The sequence below is a fragment of the Coregonus lavaretus genome (genome assembly GCF_964263955.1).
Source record: "Coregonus lavaretus genome assembly, chromosome: 8".
NCBI classification, from domain to species: domain Eukaryota; kingdom Metazoa; phylum Chordata; class Actinopteri; order Salmoniformes; family Salmonidae; genus Coregonus; species Coregonus lavaretus.
The window spans coordinates 54,034,275-54,060,081 of NC_139995.1; the positions used below are offsets into that span (position 1 = coordinate 54,034,275).

Consider the following 25,807-nt stretch of genomic DNA (forward strand, 5'->3'; position numbering starts at 1 on the left):
TAGAAAAGTACACTCTTAGGTGAGTACATGGGGAGCTGCTGTATATCTCAGCAGATGATCTGTCTATCTGGTCACTGACGGTATGGATGCCTTGATATTATGTCTCCAGAGAAAACCTAGATTCAAATAAAGGTCCTATCAATCAAATTACTATAGGCGGAATTCATTTGTTTTGGCTTGGGTCAAAATGACCCCAAAGGAAGTCCATATTGGTACAGAAACACTAAACAATGATCTTGATTTATTAAGAACAAGTTGATTGACAAAGTCAATCACTTTTGGGCTATGATCAGAAATATGCCTGGAAATGACTCCAGGCGGTAGGTAGTATGAGGGTTAAAAAAACATGATATGCTATATGATGCTATAACTATATTATAATGATAATACTACTACATTACTACATCATTATTCTTACTATTTCATTCTTACTATACTGCATAATTATCTTTCCTGTATCACATTTATTGATTTAGCTATGTCTTCTTGTATTTCCTGTTGTACGCAATTCAGCTTTTAGCTCCCATGTATACTGAAATAAAACAAAACTAAATGGACCGTTATTGTAGACTACAGATTCATAATATTTTCATAATGTCAACATAAATTGTGTTATCAGAAATGACATTATTATGTAATTCAGTCCAAATCAGTTTCTTCTTGTGATACAAGACATCTCGTGACTTGACCACAAAGTATATGTTTTGAACAGTAGATGGCAGAAGTACACTGTCTTAAATACCCAGCAATGTATTTCAAATCAGTGTATTTCAAATCAGTGTATTTCAAATCAGTGTATTTCAAGTCAGTGTATTTCAAATCAGCGTATTTCAAATCAGTGTATTTCCAATCAGTGTATTTCAAATCAGTGTATTTCAAATCAATGGATTTCAAATCAGTGTATTTCAAATCAGTCTATTTCAAATCAATGGATTTCAAATCAGTGTATTTCAAATCAGTGTATTTCAAATCAATGTATTTCAAATCAGTGTATTTCAAATCAATGTATTTCAAATCAGTGTATTTCAAATCAGTGTATTTCCAATCAGTGTATTTCCAATCAGTGTATTTCAAATCAGTGTATTTCAAATCAAAGGACCATGATACAGTACTTTCAGCTTTGGGTAATGAATAACAGGTAGACATTACAACACAGTGCCCTATATCAGTCATCTAGTGTATATATAAATCATTGATTTAAACACTGCAGTCCTATACCTATCTCTCTCCCCTCTTTTTAAAAGATGTTACATCAGTAAGATACATGCAAATGCTATATTATAAACTGGGTGGTTTGAGCCCTGAATGCTGATTGGCTGAGAGCTGTGGTATATCAGACAGTATACAAAGGGTATGACAAAACATGTATTTTTACTGCTCTAATTACGTTGGTAACCAGTTTATAATAGCAATAAGGCTCCTCTGGGGTTTGTGCTATATGGCCAATATACCACGGTTAAGGGCTGTATCCAGGCACTCCGCGATGCATAGTGCATAGGAACAGCCCTTAGCCGTGGTATATTGGCCATATACCACACCCCCTCAGGCCTTATTGCTTAAGTACCTGAAATACACTAAATTCCCAAAGCATAAATGAACAATATTACCACTTTTCAGCAGATTATGCATTTCAGACCATTAATACCAGATTAGACAAACCAAACATTTGCAGTGAGTTAAACGTATGAAATTATAATAAACAACTACTTGTAATATTAAAGACAACTGTAGCACATCACTGAATGGCAGAGGGGGGCAGTGTATGCTGACATGTCATCTCTATTAAATGTTTTGTTTTAAGACTATAGCTACACTATGCTGTGTAGATAGTTGAAGTAGACATTGCTAATGCAGGTGTGACTGAATAGCAGCCCTGAGCTGAGCAGAAGCGCCAGTAAGATTGCCATATGGTGCATTCCATTCCATTTTCACACTCAAATAACACTTGATTACTATGATATACCAAAGTCATACATCATTAGGTCCTTAGCTTTTGTGTGTGGCTATGACACAGTTGTATTAATCTTAAATCATATTCTGCAAGGTAATTTAAATTTCAAACATGAACATTTCTGCAACAAAAACAGAAAGTGGATTAAATATATTTATTTTTACATGAATATATTCTCTCTAAGAACTACAATGTTACATGTAGGCCTAAATCATGTTGACACTATAATTGCACTTTATACACAAAAAAAGAAACACAAGTAGCCTTTATACATTTTACCATAAGGACACAACATATACAAAAGTCATAATTTCATTAATATATTCGATATAAGAACAGTCGTTTAAGATTAGTGTGCAGTAGGTGCAGCTGCCGTACGTCACAAGTGACATAGTGGTCAACAAGTAGACTAACTCTCATATTTAATAGTTTAAATACATTTATATTAGTTTGAGTTATACTGGACAGGATTAAATAAATATATATTTATATCTGATATATTTCTTTGTTATTTACAGAGCAGCAGTATAGGGAGTCTCTCTGGACGTTCAGGCACAGAACTATCATTTTCTGTTGTGAGGTCCAAATGGTCTGTACATGATCTGTTTAGGAAAAAATAACATATGGAATCAAATGTAAGATTTAAAAACCTTCTGATATGTTTCCTGACTGTTAGGGAATTGAATGTACTTTTTTCTTTGTAGTTTCCCCCATACATATATTTGATATGCTATATATATATGTGTTATATACATTTGAGATATGTTATATATATTATAAATTGTATATATTTATATATATACAGTGTATATGTTATATGTTGTCTTAACTCTGATTTAAGCCTCAGTATATGGATGATTTTGAGGTATGTTCAAGAGTGAGTTTTATTCCTACCTCATCGTCTGATGAAAGCCACAGGGAGTTCACGGCTGGGAACTAGCAATCCGGAATGGATAGCATCAACTGGTTCACCATCTGTCGCCACAACTTCATAATCTCTGACCACCTTATAGAAAGAGGGGGAAAAATAGCAATCGTTAGATAATGAAGGGCATGTAAAAGGAACATCAATATTAATTGAGGTAAGACTCACATGGTGACATACAAATCCTTTTCAAATTTGAAGCACGTAGGACAACGTCTTCTTGGAACAACTTAAAGTTATATACAGTGCATTCGGAACGTATTTAGACCCCTTGACTTTTTCCACATTTTGTTACGTTACAGCCTTATTCTAAAATGGATTAACCTGTTTTTTCCCCCTCATCAATCTACACACAATACCCCATAATGACAAAGCAAAAACAGGTTTTTATACATTTTTGAAGATTCATAAAAAAAAAAAAACAGAAATATTACATTTACATAAGTATTCTGACCCTTTACTCAGTACTTTGTTGAAGCAGCTTTGGCAGTGATTACAGCCTCGAGTCTTCTTGGGTATGACGCTACAAGCTTGGCACACCTGTATTTGGGGAGTTTCTCCCATTCTTCTCTGCAGATCCACTCAAGCTCTGTCAGGTTGGATGGGGAGCGTTGCTGCACAGCTATTTTCAGGTCTCTCCAAAGATGTTCAATCGGGTTCAAGTCCGTTCTCTGGCTGGGCCACAAATGACATTCAGAGACTTGTCTCGAAGTCTTGGCTGTGTGCTTAGGGTTGTTGTCCTGTTGGAAGGTGAACCTTCAACCCAGTCTGAGGTCCTGAGCGCTCTGGAGCAGGTTTTCATCAAGGATCTCTCTGTACTTTGCTCTGTTCATCTTTCCCTCGATCCTGACTAGTCTCCCAGTCTCTGCCGCTGAAAAACATCCCCACAGCATGATGCTGCCACCAGCATGCTTCACCATAGGGATGGTGCCAGGTTTCCTCCAGACGTGACGCTTGGCATTCAGGCCAAAGAGTTCAACCTTGGTTTCATCAGAACAGAGAATCTTGTTTCTCATGGTCTGAGTCCTTTAGGTGCCTTTTGGCAAACTCCAAGCAGGCTGTCATGTGCCTTTTACTGAAGAGTGGCTTCCGTCTGGCCACTCCATAAAGGCCTGATTGGTGGAGTGCTGCAGAGATGGTTGTCCTTCTGGAAGGTTCTCCCATCTCCACAGAGGAACTCTGGAGCTCTACCAGAGTGACCATCAGGTTCTTGGTCACCTCCCTGACCAAGGGCCTTCTCCCCCGATTGCTCAGTTTGACCAGGCGGCCAGCTCTAGGAAGAGTCTTGGTGGTTCCAAACTTTTTCCATTGAAGAATGATGGAGGCCACTGTGTTCTTGAGGGACCTTCAATGCTGCAGACATGTTTTGGTACCCTTCCCCAGATCTGTGGCTCGACACAATCCTGTCACTGAGCTCTACGGACAATTCCTTCGCCTCATGGCTTGGTTTTTGTTCTGACATGCACTGTCAACTGTGTGACCTTAAATAGACAGGAGTGTGTCTTTCCAAATCATGTCCAATCAATGTAATTTACCACAGGTGGACTCCAATCAAGTTGTAGAAACATCTCAAGGATGATCAATGGAAACAGGATGCACTTGAGCTCAATTTCGAGTCTCATAGCAAAGGGTCTGAATAATTATGTAAATAAGGTATTTAAGTTTCTATTTTTAATACATTTGCAAAAATGTCTAAAATCCTTTCACTTTGTCACTATGGAGTATTGTGTGTAGATTGATAAGGAAATTGTTTTATTTAATCCATTTTAGAATAAGGCTGTAACGTAACAAAATGTGGAAAAGGTCAAGGGGTCTGAATACTTTCCGAAGGCACAGTAACTTTAAACCTGATTCAAGAAGAGAGAGTAATATTCTGTATTTCGTCCCTCAGGTGTTCAGCACTACCTGCGGTGATATTACAATGTTGGCGACTTGGCGGTCATTTTGGGGGCACAGCTGGTTGTTCTTACCCAGCAGAGTGCCAACTGCAGTTGTAGCTCTGCCAGACGCCGTCCGATGCACATCCTCTTCCCAATGCCAAACGGCACATGGGCAAAGGGGTTGATGGTGCTGCTCTCTCTTAACCAACGCTCTGGCTTAAAGAGGCTACTGTGCTCAAAGTACTCCTCATTAGCACCCAGAGCATGGCTGTTGATCATCAACACTGTCTGCAAATGAAAAACAAAAAAATCTTGATTAGACATCAATCAAATGTACATGTTAATTGATCCGAGACTGTAATCGCCCAAACATGTGCTCTTAAATGAGGGAAAGCGAAGTAATCCACTTACCCCTTTGGGAATGGAGTAATCCCCTAACACAGTGTCTTTGTCTAAGGTCCGACTCGTGAAGGGAACTGACGGCGATAACCTGCAGGAATTTGAAAACAGTGCTTGGGAATATAGCCTTGAAGCAAGGGGATATATATACATATAAGCTCTTTAGGATCAGTTAAACATACTCAAACCATTTCAAAAGGCAAGTTGAAAGGAAATATAGCTAATCCCCTGTCAAACGTCATAAGCATTCTCTGTGTGAGTTTCCACATTAACCTCTCAAAACACATGTTAGTTTCAAACTCTTGTGACATCATCACGAGATTGGGTGTTATTATCGGTGTAGTAGTACTAGGGTATTTATGGACAACAACGTGACCCTACTGTTGTTGCTATAAGCTGGAGTGAATGGTCGTCCTAGTAGTCATACCTACTCATAGCCGCGGGAAGATGTTTGGGGGTGGAGGTGCTGTGATTTTTTCGCCGACTTGTCCCAGTAGTCATACCTAGTTACCTCACTGTAAACTGGATTGAATGGTCGTCCCAGTAGTCATACCTAGTTACCTCACTATAAACTGGAGTGAATGGTCATCCCAGTAGTCATACCTAGTTACCTCGCTATAAACTGGAGTGAATGGTCATCCCAGTAGTCATACCTAGTTACCTCGCTATAAACTGGAGTGAATGGTCGTCCCAGTAGTCATACCTAGTTACCTCACTATAAACTGGAGTGAATGGTTGTCCCAGTAGTCATACCTAGTTACCTCACTATAAACTGGAGTGAATGGTCGTCCCAGTAGTCATACCTAGTTATGTCACTATAAACTGGAGTGAATTGGCGTCCCAGTAGTCATAACTAGTTATCTCACTGTAAACTGGAGTGAATGGTCATCCCAATAGTCATAACTAGTTATCTCACTGTAAATTGCTTGTTTTTCAGGTATTCCTGCGTAGCCTACAGTTGTTTTTGAATTACAGAGGGAATGGGTGGTTCGACATTACGTAACTACTCAATTGATACTCTGTCAGTATCTGCAACTGTATGGCTATTTCAGATTAAGACCTGAGGGATATAGCTAGCCTAACCTACCAAATGTGTTTTGCAATTGTGTTTGAGTGACATACTGTACAGTCTGTGTACAATTTCATTGATTGATTGATCTTACTGTACCTCATGGACTCCTTGAGGCAGGCCTTGAGGTAGGGCATTCTCTGGAGGTGCTCAGCACTGGGACTCTGATTGGCAGGGAGAACCTCTCTGATTTCCTGGAGCAGCTTCCCCTGAGCGCAGGGGTTACGGGAGAGGTTGAAAATAGCCCACAGCAAGCTGTTGGCAGTCTAGAAAACATCAACAGAGAGAGAGATAGAGAGAGAGAGAGAGAGAGAGAGAGAGAGAGAGAGAGAGAGAGAGAGAGAGAGAGAGAGAGAGAGAGAGAGAGAGAGAGAGAGAGAGGTCAGACTCAGTCAGAGAGATACTATGAACTGAATTCCATAGAGGGGTCCTACAGTTAATGGAGCTGAGGAATGCGTGGGGTTCCTCAAGGCCATTTCGGTCACATCCGGACAGCAGACCAAATGACCTTTGAACCACCTGTTTGTTTCTTCTCTCACAGGGAGGGACTTCAAACGTAGAATAAAAAAGGTCAAAGTAAGGAATGAAGGAAAATAAAGGAAAATAGAATAGTGAAATAGGTGCTGGTGCAAGTGAAGGATAAGTCTGGCCCTATCGTTGTTTGACAGACCAAGATTCGAACCCAGGTCTCAAGACTGTTAGCCCGCTAAGCTAACGCCTAGGCATAAAGCAAGTCTTCAGGTCTCAAGCAACATTACTCAACACAGTTCACCTAAAAAAACTGGAGGCCTATCACACTTCAATGTTGTGAAGCTAAATTATTAGCAAGGATACTCATCATGCGAGCGTGGTTCACCGAACCATCTCTGTTACATTTGTCAACTGATCCTTACCGTCTCTACTCCTCCGATCTGGAGCTCTGTGATGGCGGCGTACAGCTCCTTCTTGGACAGGTGACTGTGGCGGTAGATGTCACACAGAAAGTCGTCACTGGGCCCTGTTGCGTCTGCGTGGCTCTTTATGTTCTTGTCTATGTAGACTTTGGCTGGAGACAACAACAAGAGACAAATGTGAAATAATGAACTGATTGATATATACAGTATAAGACTAGGTAACAATGACTTTACATATTGTCAATTTTTAAAGCCATTCTAAAGGTCAACTTTATTCACCAAAACATGGATTCCATTTGAGGAAAGCTGTAACCTGTCGTAAAACAATGACAATTGTAAACGTCTACAAACATGAAGTCTATAGTAAACAAGCCATAAAATGACCTCACTCACTTCCACTCCCTATCGCTACTTTCAAAAGCCCTCAAACACCTTTTATCTCCTGAACTTAGCCACAAGCGCAACATACAAACATTTGTAAAATATGGAAAATGAAAATGATTCATTTGAAAATCCCCAAGTTGAGTTGAGTTGACGTTAGACAACATTTTGACAAAAAATATATATCATCTTCTTCATTCAAGTGGTATACACAGTAGCAATTTAGTTCTTCCTCAGTTGCTTTATAACTCTAAAGCCAAATTAAATGTAACATATTTTAACCATAATTCACATTCAATCTTAATCTATCAGGCAGATAGCGTTGGCAGTTTATTGTTGTGACCATGGTCATTCTGATTGTTTAAATCTATAAAAAGTAGAGAACTTCCACTACATGTAATGAGGACATGAAGAAGGGGTCCTAATGGAATAGCTGACCCTGCTCATTCCTGATTCATTTAGGATTTTCGACCAATCTGACAGAGTTCACTAAATCTCCAGACACATCTTTTAGGAACTACAGTTTTTAGATAAATATTTTTTAAAGTCACAGAGGGCTATTACAAGAAACAACATAAGATCATTTTTCAGCTAATATCCATTATTTGAAATTGGAATATTTTGCTCCGGACAAGGGCATAGAACCGACATGGAAATTAATAATATTGAAAGTATTCAGAAAATTCCCAAAACAAATATTTTCCCTCATAAAATTCCTGTAAATGTAAATTTTAAGCTCAAATAATGCAACAAAATCATTTTTTTTTTAACTGTCAAAATAAAGTTTCCCTGCTGGACAAGGATTGTACCGGCTTTCAAGAATCCCTGAGCTAATTTCCTGCCCATTTTGCCATGAGACTGAGAGAAAATTTTGCAGTTTTAAAGCTAATTTACTGTAATTAAAAAAATTATAATTAATGGCTTATGATGTGTTCATATTCTATCTGCCCCCCCCCCCCCCGCCTTGGGTGGTGTGCTATGCCAGTGGCGTGTGTGTGTGTGTGTATGTGTGTGTGTGTGTGTGTGTGTGTGTGTGTGTGTGTGTAAGAGAGGGGGACAGGTGCCTGCAAACCACTGCCAAGCAAGCAGCACAACAAACGATCAGTAGCAATGTCCTGAGCCAACATTCCACTTCCCCCTTCTCCTCCTCCCCCCTCCCCTCCAGCCATCCATCCATCCCGCCATCCCTCCCACTATTACAAATATTTGGGAGACTTCTCCCCCTTAGGTCATCCGGTTTACTACCACTCTGGCTGTGTCGCGTAAGAAGGGGAGAGCCAAGTGCATTGATCACAGAGGCACCCGGTTCATATCTCTCGCTCTCTCTCCTATCACCTGACTGGAAATGTGCTCAAAGCAGTTTGTGAGTCATACGTCATCTGGAGAAAGAGCTGCAGAGCACGCGCTGTGTTGGAGGGATTGGGGGGTGCCTAGGGAGGGGTTTAAAGTGAATGTGGCAGGCTGAGAGGTTTCATCAGGGGGAGAGAGGACATGGAGAGGAGGTTACTTTAGAGGGAGGGCAGTTGGAAGTGACAGCAGGGTGGGAGTGGGGGTGGGGGTGGGAGTGGGGGTGGGAGTGGGGGTGGGGGTGGGGGTGGGAGTTGGGTTGGGGGTGGGAGTGGGGGTGGGGGTGGGAGTGGGGGTGGGGGTGGGGGTGGGGGTGGGAGTGGGAGTGGGAGTGGGGGTGGGGGTGGGGGTGGGGGTGGGGGTGGGGGTGGGGGTGGGGGTGGGAGTGGGGGTGGGGGTTGACATGGAGGTTGTGAGTTTAAAAAAAGGGGGAAAGAGGATGGGGTTGCTTTAGCGGGGTGGTTGGGAGACAGAGCAGGGGCCATTGAGCTTTCAGGGGGGACAGAGGAGACATGGAGGGGAGGTTACTTTAGAGGAATGGGGAGGGGAGTTGGAAGCGAGAGTCGAGAGCATTGAAGAGGTTTTAGAGGGGGTTGTTTGTACCTGTGCTGAATATACGGTCCCACGCCATAGTGTGGTCCTGCCATGTTTTGGTGTTCAGTTTTTTGTGGAGCTCCACTGGCGTGACCATCATCATGCCAAATGTGCTCATCATCTACACATATATATATATATATAGAGAGAGAGAGAGAGAGAGAGAGAGAGAGAGAGAGAGAGAGAAAGAGAGACTTGAAATGTAACAATCAAATAAAGACATACAGTAAGAATGCCTTGTTGCAAGTAACCAGTCATTTCCAAATTCTTCCTACAGTATTTCAATGTCAACTTATAGCACATGACCATGGTTACTATAACAACCATTTTTTTTAATGACCTTTTTTATGATGTTTTTATCTCCTGCATGTTATATTGGTTTGTTCCAGTAATTTACTGCCAGCCCCGAGTCGAGAGTCAGATAGTCTATTGCTACATCAGTAACTGTCGCAGTGGTGATTATATCCCACTCACTCAAGTGAACTCAATGACCTGCACTCTTTCTATAGGCTCAGAGCGCGAGCGCGCAATCTAACTGTGTCAATAAAAAAACCAGTGTTGGGGAAGCTACTCTTAAAGAAGTTAAGCTACATTAAAGCTACCCTTAAGAAAAATATAGTTTAATTAACTAAAGTCAGAATGAGAATTAGACAGGTCTGAAATGATTGCCTATTTCACAAAAAGTAGTGTGTAGTTCCAGTAGTTAGCTACACACTACATGGCAAAAAAGTAATTAATTATTGAAAACTAATTTTATTTAGTTCAACTGCCACCAAGCTACTGCAAAATCTAGTTAAATGACTAGTTGAAATAGATGTAGTTCACTACTCCACAACACTCCAGAAAGATCACTAAGGTTATCAAGTCGGGGGTCTTCAGCTGTAATAGTAATTCGATGTGTAAAATCAATAACCACTTACTGTCTTTATGGACGTGATAAAGGTCATAGCCTCCTCGTTGACATTGTCATGCAGAAGTCCGAATCGTTTGTCATAGAGCACTAAGCAAATGGCTGTAAGCATAAGGAGGATAAATAATTAGATCATACAAAATTGAAAACATTAATTGATTAACATTAATTAATTTAGGAATTAACTAACTCTTTCTGAGTAACAAATCAATTATAATGTGTATTCAATCTAATAAGAGGTTTACTAAATTGTGTTTTTTTAAACAATGAAATTATCATTAGAATAATGTAATTGATTTAATACATCTGAATTACATATAAGAAACAATTGATATCTCGCTACAAATATCTTATTTATTTATAGCCTAATCATCCAATAGGCTACTTACTCTCCATTGACCATTTATTCAATTCGAAGTACAAGTCCTCAAATCGTCCATTGTCAGTCATTTGTCCAATTCTACTAACGAAATCCGCCAACACCTACATTTTGGAGACAAAATGACAGTAAATACCAGACATTCTTTGATCAAATTCACGTTGAACTGTGCTGTTGTACCGCAGATAAATTATCTTACAAACCTGATTTATTTTTCCATCAAGTTTCGCGACTTCGGTGGGTTTCATCAATTTCTGCTGAAATGCGCTTCTCACCCTCTGCCAGTCTTCCCCTTCCCTAAAAATCATGAGGAAAAAATATTAGTTATTTTATCTGTATATTTCTGCTAAGAAAATAGCTTGATATCATATTGATATTGAAAAGTGCTACTTACAGAATGAGAAGTCCATATGCCTCGTCTCTGAAGTCTCGGTATGCTTTCCAGGGTTTGATCTCCAGACGCTGCGGGTAAACGCTCTCCTTTCTGTAGAGCGCCTCCAGCAAGCAAGGAGCGCCAATATGGACCGATTCAAAGGAGCCGAGTTTCATCCGGAAAATCTTGCCGAATTTCTTATGGTAATGGATCTAAAATAAATAAATATCAGACACAATACATTTAATTCACACAAAACAGTTTTGATTATTTATTAAAACGAAATTAACATTTGTATATTTTTTCTCTGTCAAAATTATATTTTCTTGTCAATGCTTAATCTTATTATTCTTATAGCCTAATTTTAATAATTGTTTTATCATTTACCAATGCATCATGTTGTCTTTGCAGCCCTCCTTTGCGGAGTAGTTCTATCAAACTGCCAAATAACGGCCAATTGGTGGGTCCAGGTATCGAATAAAGGCTCTGAGTCTGCGAGGGAAGACTTTGTCGACAAGGCGCAACCACCGCAGCATCCTTCGGGTCCAGGACGCACACTGAAGATGTTGTCTTGAAGTGCTGCAATCCAACCGTTTTATTTTTTAACAATTCGACTATCTGTGGTACCTTTTGGATTTGTGCCCTCATTCTCAAGCTGCAATAGGCTAATAAAGAATATATACTGGGGCACTTGGCGCTCAACACGAATTAATGTATTTGCGTAAGTTGTTGGAAACTTGGAACTTTTCAGTGTTCTCGTTTCTTGGAACTGTCACACCTTCCACAATATATATATATATACTCTGAGAGTGTTTATTCTGGACGAACCCATAACCAATCAGGGATCAGTCCTGCATGTTGTAGCAGTTGAGCACACACCATTCATTTATGGATCCATGTTGTGACGATCGCATGACCCCAGATAGACCGAGGAAGTGCCTTTGCCCCCGCTTTATAAATAAACATATCGGCCTAAACTGAAGGTGAACTGAAGGTGAAGCGGTTCGCTTAAACCTTACTGGAGCCCACCACAGGAGGCTGCTGAGGGGAGAACTGCTCATAATAATGGCCGGAAAAGAGCAATTGGAATGGCATCAAACACCTGGAAACCATGTGTTTGATGTATTTGATACCATTCCACTCATCCCACTCCAGTCATTACCACAAGCCCCTTCTCACCAATTAAGGTGCCACCGTCCTCCTGTGGACTGTCCACAACTGGGAAAACCTAAACCTTGGCAAAGTCAATTCTACTACCAAACTTCTGTCATTTGCACAAATATTTACTTAATACCCTCAGCTCATACTATTTGGCAATGATGCGCAATTCGTACTATTTGGCAATGATGCACAATTCGTACTATTTGGCAATGATGCACAATCTGTTTTTCCACAAGTGATAAAAAATACACTATATATATAAAAGTATGTGGAACCCCTTCAAATTAGTGGATTCGGCTATTTCAGCCACACCCATTGCTGACAGGTGTATAAAATCGAGTACACAGCCATGCAATCTCCATATACAAACATTGGCAGTAAAATATGTTACAGGATGCCACCTTTCCAACAAGTCAGTTCGTCAAATGTCTGCCCTGCTAGAGCTGCCCCGGTCAACTGTAAGTGTTGTTATTATGAAGTGGAAACTTCTAGGAGCAACAACGGCTCAGCTGCGAAGTGGTAGGCCACACAAGCTCACAAGACGGGACTGCCGAGTGCTGAAGCGTGTAGCGTGTAAAAATCGTTTGTCTAAGAACTGTTAATCGGGAGCTTCAATAAATGGGTTTCCATGGCCAAACAGCCGCACACAAGCCTAAGCTCACCATGTGTAATGCCAAGCGTCGGCTGGAGTGGTGTAAAGCTCGCCACTATTGGACTCTGGAGCAGTGGAAATGCGTTCTCTGGAGTGATGAATCACTCTTCACCATCTGGCAGTCCGACTGGAGAACGCTACCTGCCCCAATGCATAGTGCCAACTGTAAAGTTTGGTGGAGGAGGAATAATGGTTTGGGGCTGTTTTTCATGGTTCGGCTAGGCCCCTTAGTTCCAGTGAAGGGTAATCTTAACTCTACAGCATACAATGCCATTCTAGACGATTCTGTGCTTCCAACTTTGTGGCAACAGTTTGGGGAAGGCCCTTTCCTGTTTCAGCATGACAATGCCCCTGTGCGCAAAGCGAGGTCCATACAAAAATGGTTTGTCGAGATCGGTGTGGAAGAACTTGACTGGCCTGCACAGAGCCCTGACGTCAACCCCATCGAACATCTTTGGGATGAATTGGAACGCCGACTGCGAGCCAGGCCTAATCGCCCAACATCAGTGCCCAACCTCACTAATGCTCTTGTGGCTGACTGGAAGCAAGTCCCTGCAGTAATATTCCAACATCTAGTGGAAAGCCTTCCCAGAAGAGTGGAGGCTGTTATAGCAGCAAAGGGGGGACCAACTCCATATTAATGCCCATGATTTTAGAATGAGATGTTCGACGAGCAGGTGTCCACATACTTTTGATCATGTAGTGTACATCTTACAGGTGTCCCTAGTGGTTAATTTAATTGGTTAGAATATGTTTTTGATAGTTTGCTGTAATGGTGAATCCACAACTTCCATCAGTAGTTTTATCCATACAAATATAACTCATAATTATTATTCATAGAAATAGAACTACTTATAATTATTCTATTTCTATGGTTTTACGCCCAGTAGCCTATACCAGAAAGGTATGGAAGGCTCTGTCATAATGGCATATCAATCAACCTTTTGACATGACTGTAATAAAAACTTAGTTGAGGGATGAGTTTCCCCCATGTGGTTAGCTTCATACCCAACAGATCAGCAGTGACATTAGGAGGGCATGTCATCGATGGCATGTTTTTGGATAACCTGCGATGAAGACCAATGTTATTGCCCTGTAAAAGTGCTTACTCACAGAGATGCCATCATAATAACCTTGAACCCTGAGCAATGTTTGTTGGAGGGCTTATGAGGGTCCTCAACCCACTATCCTACAGAATTCGCCAGGATGAGGCTAATGTGCAGGGATCTCCGTACACTCTTAGAATTAGTGATGACTTGAGGAACCCTGGAGATACTCAAGGAACCCCTGGAGTTCCTCAAGGAACCATTGCTATTCAATGGTTCATATTTGCACCTTGGGTTAGTTGAGGGGTTCTTGGAGGAACCTTTAATGGTTCAATGTATTAACAGTTCCTGGAGGAACCCTGGAGTGGAATCGTGGCCTAGTAGGGGTGTGGCGTTAAGATTGTTTTTTTTTGGGGGGGGGCCACCCGTTAGAGTAAATATCATTCCTGTTCATCTGTTCTGTTGTATTGTCATCACATGTTTAGTTTCAAGTTTTAATGTCACATGCACAAGTAGAGTGAAATGCCTTTCTTGCAAACTCAAAACCCAACAATGCAATAATCAATAACAATGTAATACTAGGGGGAAAAAAAGCACAATAAATAAGAATAGGAAATATGAAATACACAATCAAGTAAGTAAGTAAGCATACTATATACAGGAAATATTTTGAAAAAGTCAGTTCCAATACCATATTTACAATGTGCAGGGATACTGGAGTGATGGAGGTAGATATGTATAGGGGTAAGGGGACAGGGATACTGGAGTGATGGAGGTAGATATATATAGGGGTAAGGGGACAGGGATACTGGAGTGATGGAGGTAGATATGTAGAGTGGTAAGGGGACAAGGCAACAGGCCATAAGATAAACAGAGTAGCAGCAGCTTGTATGTGAGTGGGAGTGCGGGTGTGTAGAGTCAGTATAAATGTATGTCCATATTATGTGTGAGTGAGAAAATGATGGAATGAGTGTTTGTGTGTGTGTTGGCGTGACAGTCTGTGACAGTCTGTGTCACAGTCTGTGTCACTGTGTACGGCCCTGTGTGTGCATAGAGACTGCAAAAATTGAGATAAAAGGTCAATAAAGATATACGTTTAACTTAGTCTGTGTAACTATTTTGTTAGCTATTTATCAGTCGTGTTGCTAGGGGATAGAACTCTTCAAGAGCCTGTTGGTGTCAGACTTGATGCACTGGTACCCCTTGCCGTGTGGCAGCAGAGAGAATAGTCTATAGCTTGGGTGGTTGGAGTCTTTAACGATTTGCCGGGCCTTCTTTTCACACCGCCTGATATAGATGTCCTGGATGGCAGGGAGCTCGGCCCCAGTGATGTACTGGGCTGTCTGCACAACCTTCTGTAGCACCATACGATCCAGGGCGGTGCTATTGACATAACAAGCAGTGTTGCAGCCAGTCAATATGCTCTCAATGGTACAACTGTAGAACCTTTTCAGGATTTGAGGGCCCATGCCAAACTTTTTCAACCTCCTGAGGGGGAAGAGGCCTTCTTCACGACTGTGCGTGTGTGTTTGGACCATTTTAAGTCTTTAGTGATTTGGACACCGAGGAACTTGAAGCTGTCTACCTGCTCCACTGCCGCCCCGTCGATGTGGATTGGGGTGTACTCGCCCCTTCATTTCCTGTAGTCCATGATCAGCTCCTTGGTCTTGTTGACGTTGAGTGAGAGGTTGTTGCTCCGGCACCACACTGCCAGGTCAATGACCTCCTCTCTGTAGGCTGACTCATCGTCGCTGGTGATCAGGCCTACTACCATTGTGTCGTCAGCGAACTTGATAATGGAGTAGAGTTGCAGAGGGTGGAGTTCAGACCCAGAGTCCTAAGCTTGGTGACGAGCTTGGAGGGGACAATGGTGTTGAACGCTGAGCTATAGTCAATGAACACCATTCTCACATAGGTATTCCTCTTATCTAGGTGGGTGAGGGCAGTGTGGAGAGCAGTTGAGATTGCATCGTCTATGGATCTGTTGGGGCGGTATGCAAATTAGAGTGGGTCTAGGGTGTCTGGGATGGTGGAGTTAATGTGTGCCATAACCAGCCTCTCAAAGCACTTCATGATTACAGAAGGTTGAACACTGAAAGTTGTGTAGCTTCAATGAGGCTAACAGGTGTATGAGTTCCTCAAGAGCATATGCAAATACCAAAGTTGGAATAATTACTACTTTATTACTATATAAATCAGCAATGTTAAAAGTATTAATATTATATTAGAACATGTCATTTGCATAAATATACAAGGAAAGTTAAAATGTTCAGTGTACAAACATGATGAACAGGAATTACATATACGCTAATGGGTGGCCAAAAATAACTATCTGAAAGCCACGCCTCCAATCTGATTGGCTGCCACCTCTACAATATATTATTAAAAAGGTTCAAAATTGAACCCCTCCCATCACAAAAAGATTCCAGTTTGAACCTTTACACAGGGGTTCTACTAAGCTAACATATGGAATTATTGTAAGATGGTGGATCATTTAGCGATTTGATTTAGAATTTTAGGACCCCTGTAGGTATATATATATATATATATATATATATATATATATATATATATACAGTACCAGTCAGAAGTTTGGACACACCTACTCATTCAAGGGTTTTTCTTTATTTTTACTATTTTCTACATTGTAAAATAATAGTGAAGACATCAAAACTATGAAAAACACATATGGAATCATGTAGTAACCAAAAAAGTGTTAAACAAATCAAAATTATATATTTGAGATTCTTCAAAGTAGCAACCCTTTGCCTTGATGACAGCTTTGCACACTCTTGGCATTCTCTCAACCAGCTTTATGAGGTAGTCACCTGGAATGCATTTCAATTAACAGGTGTGCCTTGTTAAAAGTTAATTTGTGGAATTTCTTTCCTTCTTAATACGTTTGAGCCAATCAGTTGTGTTGTGACAAGGTAGGGTTGGTATACAGAAGATTTGGTAAAAGACGAAGTCCATATTATGGCAAGAACAGCTCAAATAAGCAAAGAGAAACGACAGTCCATCATTACTTTAAGACATGAAGGTCAGTCAATCCGGAAAATATCAAGAAGTTTCTTCAAGTGCAGTCGCAAAAAACATCAAGCTCTATGATGAAACTGGCTCTCTTGAGGACCGCCACAGGAAAGGAAGACCCAGAGTTACCTCTGCTGCGGAGGATGAGTTAATTAGAGTTACCAGCCTCAGAAATTGCAGCCCAAATAAATGCTTCACAGAGTTCAAGTAACAGACACATCTCAACATCAACTGTTCAGAGGAGACTGCGTGAATCAGGCCTTCATGGTAGAATTGCTGCAAAGAAACCACTACTAAAGGACACCAATAATAAGAAGAGACTTGCTTGGGCCAAGAAACATGAGCAATGGACATTAGACCGGTGGAAATCTGTCCTTTGGTGTGATGAGTCCAAATTTGAGATTTTTGGTTCCAACCGCCGTGTCTTTGTGAGACGCAGAGTAGGTGAACGGATGATCTCCGCATGTGTGGTTCCCACCGTGAAGCATGGAGGAGGAGGTGTGATGGTGTGGGGGTGCTTTGCTGGTGACACTGTTGGTGATTTATTTAGAATTCGAGGCACACTTAACCAGCATGGCTACCACAGCATTCTGCAGCGATACGCCATCCCATCTGGTTTGCGCTTAGTGGGACTATCGATTGTTTTTCAACAGGACGATGACCCAACACACCTCCAGGCTGTGTAAGGGCTATTTTACCAAGAAGGAGAGTGATGGAGTGCTGCATCAGATGACCTGGCCTCCAGAATCACCCGACCTCAACCCAATTGAGATGGTTTGGGTTGAGTTGGACCGCAGAGTGAAGGAAAAGCAGCCAACAAGTGCTCAGCATATGTGGGAACTCCTTCAAGACTGTTGGAAAAGCATTCCAGGGGAAGCTGGTTGAGATTTGTTTAACACTTTTTTGGTTACTACATGATCCCATATGTGTTATTTCATAGTTTTGATGTCTTCACTATTATTCTACAACGTAGAAAATAGTACAAATAAAGAAAAACCCTTGAATGAGTAGGTGTGTCCAAACTTTTGACTGGTACTGTATATATTTGATAAAATATTGAATTTGGCCTTTACTACTACAGCCCATAGAAACCCATTGAATAACACATTCATAAATGGCAAAACAGACAGTCAACAAATACATCATAAGGAATACAGAGATATAAGAAAGCTCAGAAACTTTGGGGGGGGGGGGGGGGGGGGGGGGGGGGTTGAACACATATTTAACACCTTTTTTAGTTGGCACGCACAAAACTATCTCCATACTTCCATAAAATGTTTTAACCGGTACCGGGTTATGTTAAGATGAGTCCCGTGACACTTGTGGGGGTCGTAGAGCAAAATGAAGAACGTCATCGTGTTCGGTGGTCATACTGTATTAGCTAAACCGTTCAGACGCTACAGACGTTTTCGTGAGAATACTTATTTTCGGGATGTTTCCTGGTCTGACAAACAATGCTGTAGCTCTGCCACTTTCCACCGCAGATGCAGAAGGCAGACATAGGCGGATGTAGTAGATTGAGACGCAGCCCATTTAAGAAAACACATATCTAGCTTAAATTGACGGAGATTGATGGGGATTTTTTTGTTATATTAATTAGATTGATGCACAGGTGCGTTAATAGACTCTTAAGGACAACAACAACAATGTGCGTGGATGCTCTGAATCTGTATAGAATCAATGGAGGTGAAAGGTTTTCTTGTAATGATATGTACAAAACGTACACATTAATCCAAAGCATGAAGTCATTTCATAAAACCTGAAAACGTACAGTATAATTAGGTTACAGCAATAACCAAAGGGTACACGTCTCCATATCTAACACAAAATGTTTTATTTTGTGAAAAACATCCAACATCAAATGCGTGTCTTTGGAATAATCTATCATTCTATGAAACACGAGACATCTCCTTACTTATCAGAAAATGTGCAGAAAACAGCACATCAGAAGCCGACAGATAAGTAATTTGCACAAGATGTACTGGGGGAGAGGGCAGCGGGTGACCTCCCTAGACTTAGAGAGAGGAGTCATCAAAACACAGAACACAGGAACCTGATGACCCAAGCTTGCGCTCCCCCTAAATTGATAGGTCAGTGAGTTCGGAGAGTGTACCCAGGGACCACACAAACATACCTTTGCATATAGGAATGTATATAGAGAGGAGAGAGCATGAGTCATTCTGGGAGAGCAAAAGCTTATTACAGTCACATACTGTAGCTGCTCACGTGCCAAGAGTGTGCAAAGCTGTCATCAAGGCAATGGGTGGCTACTTTGAAGAATCTAAATCTAAAATATATTTTGATTTGTTTAACACTTATTTGGTTACTACATGATTCCATATATGTTATTTCATAGTTTTGATGTCTTCACTATTATTCTACAATGTAGAAAATAGTAAACATAAAGAAAAACCCTTGAATGAGTAGGTGTGTCCAAACTTTTGACTGGTACTGTATGTATGTACACACACACATACACACACACACACACACACACACACACACACACACACACACACACACACACACACACACACACACACAGGGTGAATAACCCCAGATCGTGATAATTGCCCCTCCTTCTATATTGCTCATAACACAGATAACCAACAGAGAACTGCATGGGGTCCCCTGCGATCATATTTACTGTTTTACCTTGTCATTTAGCAAGTCAAGGCAAATATTTGAGTGAGGTGAAGTCCTCTGAAGTTTGCAATACATTCTTGATCTCCCAGCTCTCATGCTGATTCAAGTCATCCTCCTTTCAAAAGGCTTTGATCAAAACCCAAGGCTCTGGTTGACCTGAAATATGGATTATTGTCTAATCGCTGAAAGTAGGCCATCTATTATTAGACAGCCTAATGTATGGATGATGGGAGGAATTGAAGTTGAAGGAGATCTCTATGAACCCATTGACCACAATAGTTAACTGTGCAGAGCAGTATTTAGGTCTGGATTCCCTGCACTGGCATGGGACCTACTCTCAACTCTTACTCATAACCTACTCTTTAAAGGGACAATCTGCAGTAGCTACATAAATGTTTGGGCTTCTGATGTGTACCCATTATGGCGGAGAGGTCCGAGGCAACTTCCGAGACCACAGGAAGACGTCCCGGGGCAGGCTGCGCTGACTACAGGCAATGAGCCTGGCAGAACGGGCTCCAGCCCATGATGGCACCAGTTGACCAGTTAATAATGGGGCTGTGTCGCTGGAGCCAAGAGAAACCCAATACCACAGGAGCCTGAGGAGACTTAATTAGCAGGAATTGGATCGTCTCGCTGTGGTTCCCTGATACTCGTAGGTTGATGGGGGTGGTATTGTGGGTGACCCGGCCTATAGAGCGCCCGTCCAGCACTCTAACGGAGAGGGGCTGAGTGGGGGTGCCCAGCTCAGACGCCAGGGTAGCGTCCATAAAGCTCTCATCGGCCCCAGAGTCGATGAGTACTCGGAGAGATTTCGACTGGTTCCCCCACAACAAGATGGCATGAAAGGGGGTGCGAGTAAGGGGAGAGGAAAAGTTATCCATATGGCCCACCAGAGTACTCACTCCTACCGGTGAGCCTGGTCTTTTAGTGGACAGGTGGACACAAAATGACCAGTAGTCCCGCAATACAGGCAACTCTTCGTGTGAAGCCTGTATTGCAGTTCAGCTGGAGACAGCCTAGCTCTGCCTAGTTGCATCGGCTCGGGAAGAGATGAATCGGCAGACTTCGGAGACTCTCTGGGGAACTCGGTAGCCTCAGGTTCTCTCGGCAACGGAGCCGTCTGGGATTTCAGGGGTGCCTCGGAGGCGAGGTGGAATCCTTCCTCTCCTTCCTTCGTTCCAGTAGTCGCCCATCGATCCAAATGGTCAAGGCGATGAGCGAGTCGAGATCCGTCGGTAGTTCCCGGGCTGCAAATCCGTCCTTAACCCTCCCGTTGTCCTAGGGTCAAAATGACCCGCCACTGTGTTGAACCAACTTTATTTAATTTTAATATTTTTGGGATCATTTGTGAGAAGGAGGCAGTGAGACTTTAAAGAAAGTATCACTGCCTCCTTCTCACAAATGATCCCAAAAATATAAAAATTAAATAAAGTTGGTTCAACACAGTGGCGGGTCATTTTGACCCTAGGACAACGGGAGGGTTTAACTTCCTCCGATACGCCGTGCAGGAACGTGTCGAACAGCGCTTCCTGGTTCCAGTGCACACTCAGCTGCCAACGTGCGGAAATCCACTGCATAGTCTGCCGCACTGCGGGATTCTTGCCGAAGCTGGAGTAACTTCCGGGCAGTCTTACTCCCGGACAATGGAGCATCGAACCCCTTATTTACCTCCTGCATGAACACCTCCAGACTGAAGCATACGGCCGTAGCCCAGGCCAGAGCCCTCCAGAACATCAGCGTGATGAGGTACGGTGGTCACTGAAATAAGGCTCAGGGCTATCCCAAAGATTTTGTGCTACATGAGGTACATCTCTATTCATAAGTCATTCTTCGGTTCCGGAGATCCAGAAACTGTAAATATTTGTGGAAATGGGGAAATGTTTTTTTTTTATGGAAACTGGTGGAATAGAAATTGGTGGAATGGAAATTCCATTTTGTTGAATACATGTAGGGAACATACTACAATGCTATAGTAGAATGCTTACTATAAAAGATAGGGGATATTATTCACACTACCTACACCTACACCTGTTTTTTCTTATGGAGATAAAAAAAAACTGAGGTCAATAGCAAAAGACAAGCTTAAGCTTAAACGTAGACATCTCATAAAAACGAGACATCTCTAAACATCTCATATTTACATCTTCCTGTGCTGTCTGTTCCTATCAAAATCAATTGTTTGAGGTTGTACAGGAGGTGAAAATATTATACTATGCTGTGAATGAAATACAATCATTTTTGTAACTGTGCATGGGATACTGTGCATTTTTCTACTTTTCTACAGGGGACCAGACTTGGGTTCAAATACTATTTGAAATCATTTCAAATACTTTAGCTGTGCTTGGCTGAGCAATGCCGGTTACAATGGAACCAATAGAAAACTCCCTATTTGTCCTTAAAGTCCTTATTTTGCCCATTTTACCAGCATCCAGTTTGAATCCTTCAAGATTTTGTCACGATCGTCGAAGGAGGAGGACCAAGGCGCAGCGTGGAATGCAAACATATTTATTTATATAAATGATTTTCACGAACAAAACAACAAAATCGATACGTGACGTCCAACGGTGCAAACACAAACCTACACGGAACACGGAACAAGATCCCACAAACACTGTGGGAAAACTGGCTGCTTAAGTATGGTTCTCAATCAGAGACAACAAGCAACAGCTGAATCACGTTGCCTCTGATTGAGAACCACACTGGCCAACATAGAAAAACAATACTAGACTGTGAACATAGAACAAAACACATAGACTTTACACACCCTGGCTCAACATATTAGAGTCCCCAGAACCAGAGTGTGACAGTACCCCCCCCCCAAAGGCGCGGACTGCGACCGCGCCAAACATAACCAAACAGGGGAGGGCTGGGTGGGCATTCCTCCTCGGAGGCGGATCCGGCTCCGGGCATGACCACCACCCCTCAACTATCCCCCCGTAGCGCCCCTGGTCCGGTCTGGCCCCGCTGGCTGGAGCTGGACTGGACATCGGTGGAGTGGATTGCTTGGACTCCGATGTGGAGCAGCTGACCGGTACCGGACCAGGTACCGGTGACCCAGGCACGGGTTGTGCCGGACTGACGATGCGCACCACAGGCTTGGTGCGGGGAGCAGGACTGGGCCGGGCTGACGATGCGCACCCCTGGCTTGGTGCGTGGAGCAGGAACGGGCCGGACCGGGCTGACGATGCGCACCCCTGGCTTGGTGCGTGGAGCCGGAACGGGCCGGACCGGGCTGACGACGCGCACCATTGGCTTGGTGCGGGGAGCAGGAACAGGCCGGACCGGGCTGACGACGCGCACCATTGGCTTGGTGCGGGGAGCATGAACGGGCCGGACCGGGCTGACGACGCGCACCCCTGGGTTGGTGCGTGGAGCAGGAACAGGCCGGACCGGGCTGACGACGCGCACCCCTGACTTGGTGCGTGGAGCAGGAACAGGCCGGACCGGGCTGACGACGCACACCCCTGACTTGGTGCGTGGAGCAGGAACGGGCCGGACCGGGCTGGCGACGCACACCATAGGCTTGGTGCGGGGAGCAGGAACAGGCCGGACCGGGGTGACGACGCGCACCATTGGCTTGGTGCGGGGAGCAGGAACAGGCCGGGCCGGGCTTGCAACGCGCACCGTAGGCTTGGTGCGAGGGGCAGGAACAGGCCGGGCCGGACTGACGATGCGCACCACAGGCTTGGTGCGGGGAGCAGGACTGGGCCGGACCGGGCTGACGATGCGCACCCCTGGCTTGGTGCGTGGAGCAGGAACAGGCCGGACCGGGCTGACGACGCGCACCATAGGCTTGGTGCGAGGGGCAGGAACAGGCCGGGCCGGGCTGGCGACGCGCACCGTAGGCTTGGTGCGAGGGGCAGGAACAGGCCGGGCCGGGCTGGCGACGCGCACCGTAGGCTTGGTGCGAGGGGCAGGAACAGGCCGGGCCGGGCTGGCGACGCGCACCATTGGCTTGGTGCGGGGAGCAGGAACAGGCCGGACCGGGCTGACGACGCGCACCCCTGACTTGGTGCGTGGAGCAGGAACAGGCCGGACCGGGCTGACGACGCACACCCCTGACTTGGTGCGTGGAGCAGGAACGGGCCGGACCGGGCTGGCGACGCACACCATAGGCTTGGTGCGGGGAGCAGGAACAGGCCGGACCGGGCTGACGACGCGCACCATTGGCTTGGTGCGGGGAGCAGAAACAGGCCGGGCCGGGCTTGCGACGCGCACCGTAGGCTTGGTGCGAGGGACAGGAACAGGCCGGGCCGGACTGACGATGCGCACCACAGGCTTGGTGCGGGGAGCAGGACTGGGCCGGACCGGGCTGACGATGCGCACCCCTGGCTTGGTGCGTGGAGCAGGAACAGGCCGGACCGGGCTGACGACGCGCACCATAGGCTTGGTGCGAGGGGCAGGAACAGGCCGGGCCGGGCTGGCGACGCGCACCGTAGGCTTGGTGCGAGGGGCAGGAACAGGCCGGGCCGGGCTGGCGACGCGCACCGTAGGCTTGGTGCGAGGGGCAGGAACAGGCCGGGCCGGGCTGGCGACGCGCACCATTGGCTTGGTGCGGGGAGCAGGAACAGGCCGGGCCGGACTGGGAACACGCACTACTAACTTAGTGCGGGGAGCAGGAACGGGTCGGGCCGGACTGGGAACACGCACTACTAACTTAGTGCGGGGAGCAGGAACGGGTCGGGCCGGACTGGGAACACGCACTACTAACTTAGTGCGGGGAGCAGGAACGGGCCGGGCCGGACTGGGAACACGCACTACTAACTTAGTGCGGGGAGCAGGAACGGGCCGGACCGGACTGGTGACACACACTACTTGCTTGGTGTGAGGAGCGGGACTGGGTTTCTTCATAACCCTCCGCTCCCTCAGCTGCCTACTCAGTTCCTCTCGCCTTGCCTCTACTCTCTCCTTCTCCCTTCTAGCATCCAGTAGCGCCTCCCTCTGACCCACTAACTCCTGCTCTCTCCTTACCAATAGCCCCCTTAACCTGGTGGCCTCCTCTCCTAACCTCCCAATACGCCCTGTAGCTGCCTCCTGCTGCCCCGTCGCCCATGCCGTGTGCCCCCCCCTAAATTTTTTGGGGGTTGCCTCTCGTCCATCCGACGACGACACTGTTGACGCCGTTGCTCCTCTCTCCGGCGCGCCTCCACCGTCTCCTCCCACGGACGGCGATCCATCCCGGCCTGGATTTCCTCCCAGGTCCAGGACCCCTGCCCGTCCAATATCTGCTCCCACGTCCAGGCTGTCTGCTCCTGGGCACGCTGCTTGGTCCTATATTGGTGGGATCTTCTGTCACGATCGTCGAAGGAGGAGGACCAAGGCGCAGCGTGGAATGCAAACATATTTATTTATATAAATGATTTTCACGAACAAAACAACAAAATCGATATGTGACGTCCAACGGTGCAAACACAAACCAACACGGAACACGGAACAAGATCCCACAAACACTGTGGGAAAACTGGCTGCTTAAGTATGGTTCTCAATCAGAGACAACAAACAACAGCTGAATCACGTTGCCTCTGATTGAGAACCACACTGGCCAACATAGAAAAACAATACTATACTGTGAACATAGAACAAAACACAAAGACTTTACACACCCTGGCTCAACATATTAGAGTCCCCAGAACCAGGGTGTGACAGATTTATAAGATGAGTTTGGTCCCAGGTTTGATTCCAGTTGCCTATTGACCTTTTGACTTCACTTTTGTATTTGCACAGTTGGCCAAAATACTCTGGCATCTTGAGCGAATTATCTGGCCAAAGGTAGCCTGCAAATGATAGGCTCATCCAATACAAACCTGAAGACCTCTGTAGGTATACAAGCACGTCAATGCTCTACGCCACGTCGCTGCCCTACGTTACCTGTGTCAATAGTTCAACAGATATAATCAGGTATAAACAGTGGTCACCAGGGTTGGAGTCAATTCCATTTCAATTCAGTCAATTCAGGAAGTAGGCTAAACTGAAAAGTCAAATTCCAATACGCTTGGAAAGTGGAGACATTACAAAACGTCACAAACATAAACAGTACTGGAGACACAACATGCGTTTTTTGAGACGCGTCCCGTTTGCTAGCGGTAGTGATGCGGTAGTAATTCACTGTAAATAAGCTTCACCCCACAGTTAGTCAAGAGGCTTAGCTAGCCAGCCAATGTTGTTCACAGT

General features: G+C 44.3%; 1 protein-coding gene and 1 long non-coding RNA gene across 2 annotated transcripts; one reads left to right on the forward strand and one right to left on the reverse strand.

Moving 5' to 3' along the window:
• Positions 1-2,091: 2,091 nt before the first annotated feature.
• cyp24a1 (cytochrome P450, family 24, subfamily A, polypeptide 1) lies at positions 2,092-11,916 on the reverse strand. The gene is made up of 12 exons (XM_084166708.1): positions 11,489-11,916; positions 11,123-11,313; positions 10,932-11,025; positions 10,739-10,832; positions 10,360-10,451; positions 9,449-9,560; positions 7,118-7,269; positions 6,324-6,490; positions 5,168-5,246; positions 4,847-5,044; positions 2,846-2,957; positions 2,092-2,553 (listed from the first exon to the last, which is right to left on the reverse strand). Exons 1-11 carry the CDS (start codon positions 11,747-11,749, stop codon positions 2,847-2,849), a joined length of 1,551 nt encoding a protein of 516 aa, XP_084022834.1. The 5' UTR covers positions 11,750-11,916; the 3' UTR covers positions 2,092-2,553; position 2,846.
• Positions 11,917-12,567: 651 nt separating this feature from the next.
• LOC311133286 lies at positions 12,568-17,998 on the forward strand. Its single transcript, XR_014613572.1, has 2 exons — positions 12,568-12,720; positions 17,644-17,998. It is a non-coding gene; the product is annotated as an uncharacterized lncRNA (long non-coding RNA).
• Positions 17,999-25,807: the final 7,809 nt, after the last annotated feature.

What these genes read in the sequence shown, in the direction of transcription:
- cyp24a1 (XM_084166708.1), bottom strand. Translation starts at nt 11,749, where the DNA reads ATGAGGGCACAAATCCAAAAGGTACCACAGATAGTCGAATTGTTAAAA. An exon ending in TTATCACGTCCATAAAGACA is followed by an intron (nt 9,561 to 10,359) that starts GTAAGTGGTTAT and finishes ATATATGTGTAG; the next exon opens with ATGATGAGCACATTTGGCAT. An exon ending in GGACCGTATATTCAGCACAG is followed by an intron (nt 7,270 to 9,448) that starts GTACAAACAACC and finishes TGTTGTCTCCAG; the next exon opens with CCAAAGTCTACATAGACAAG.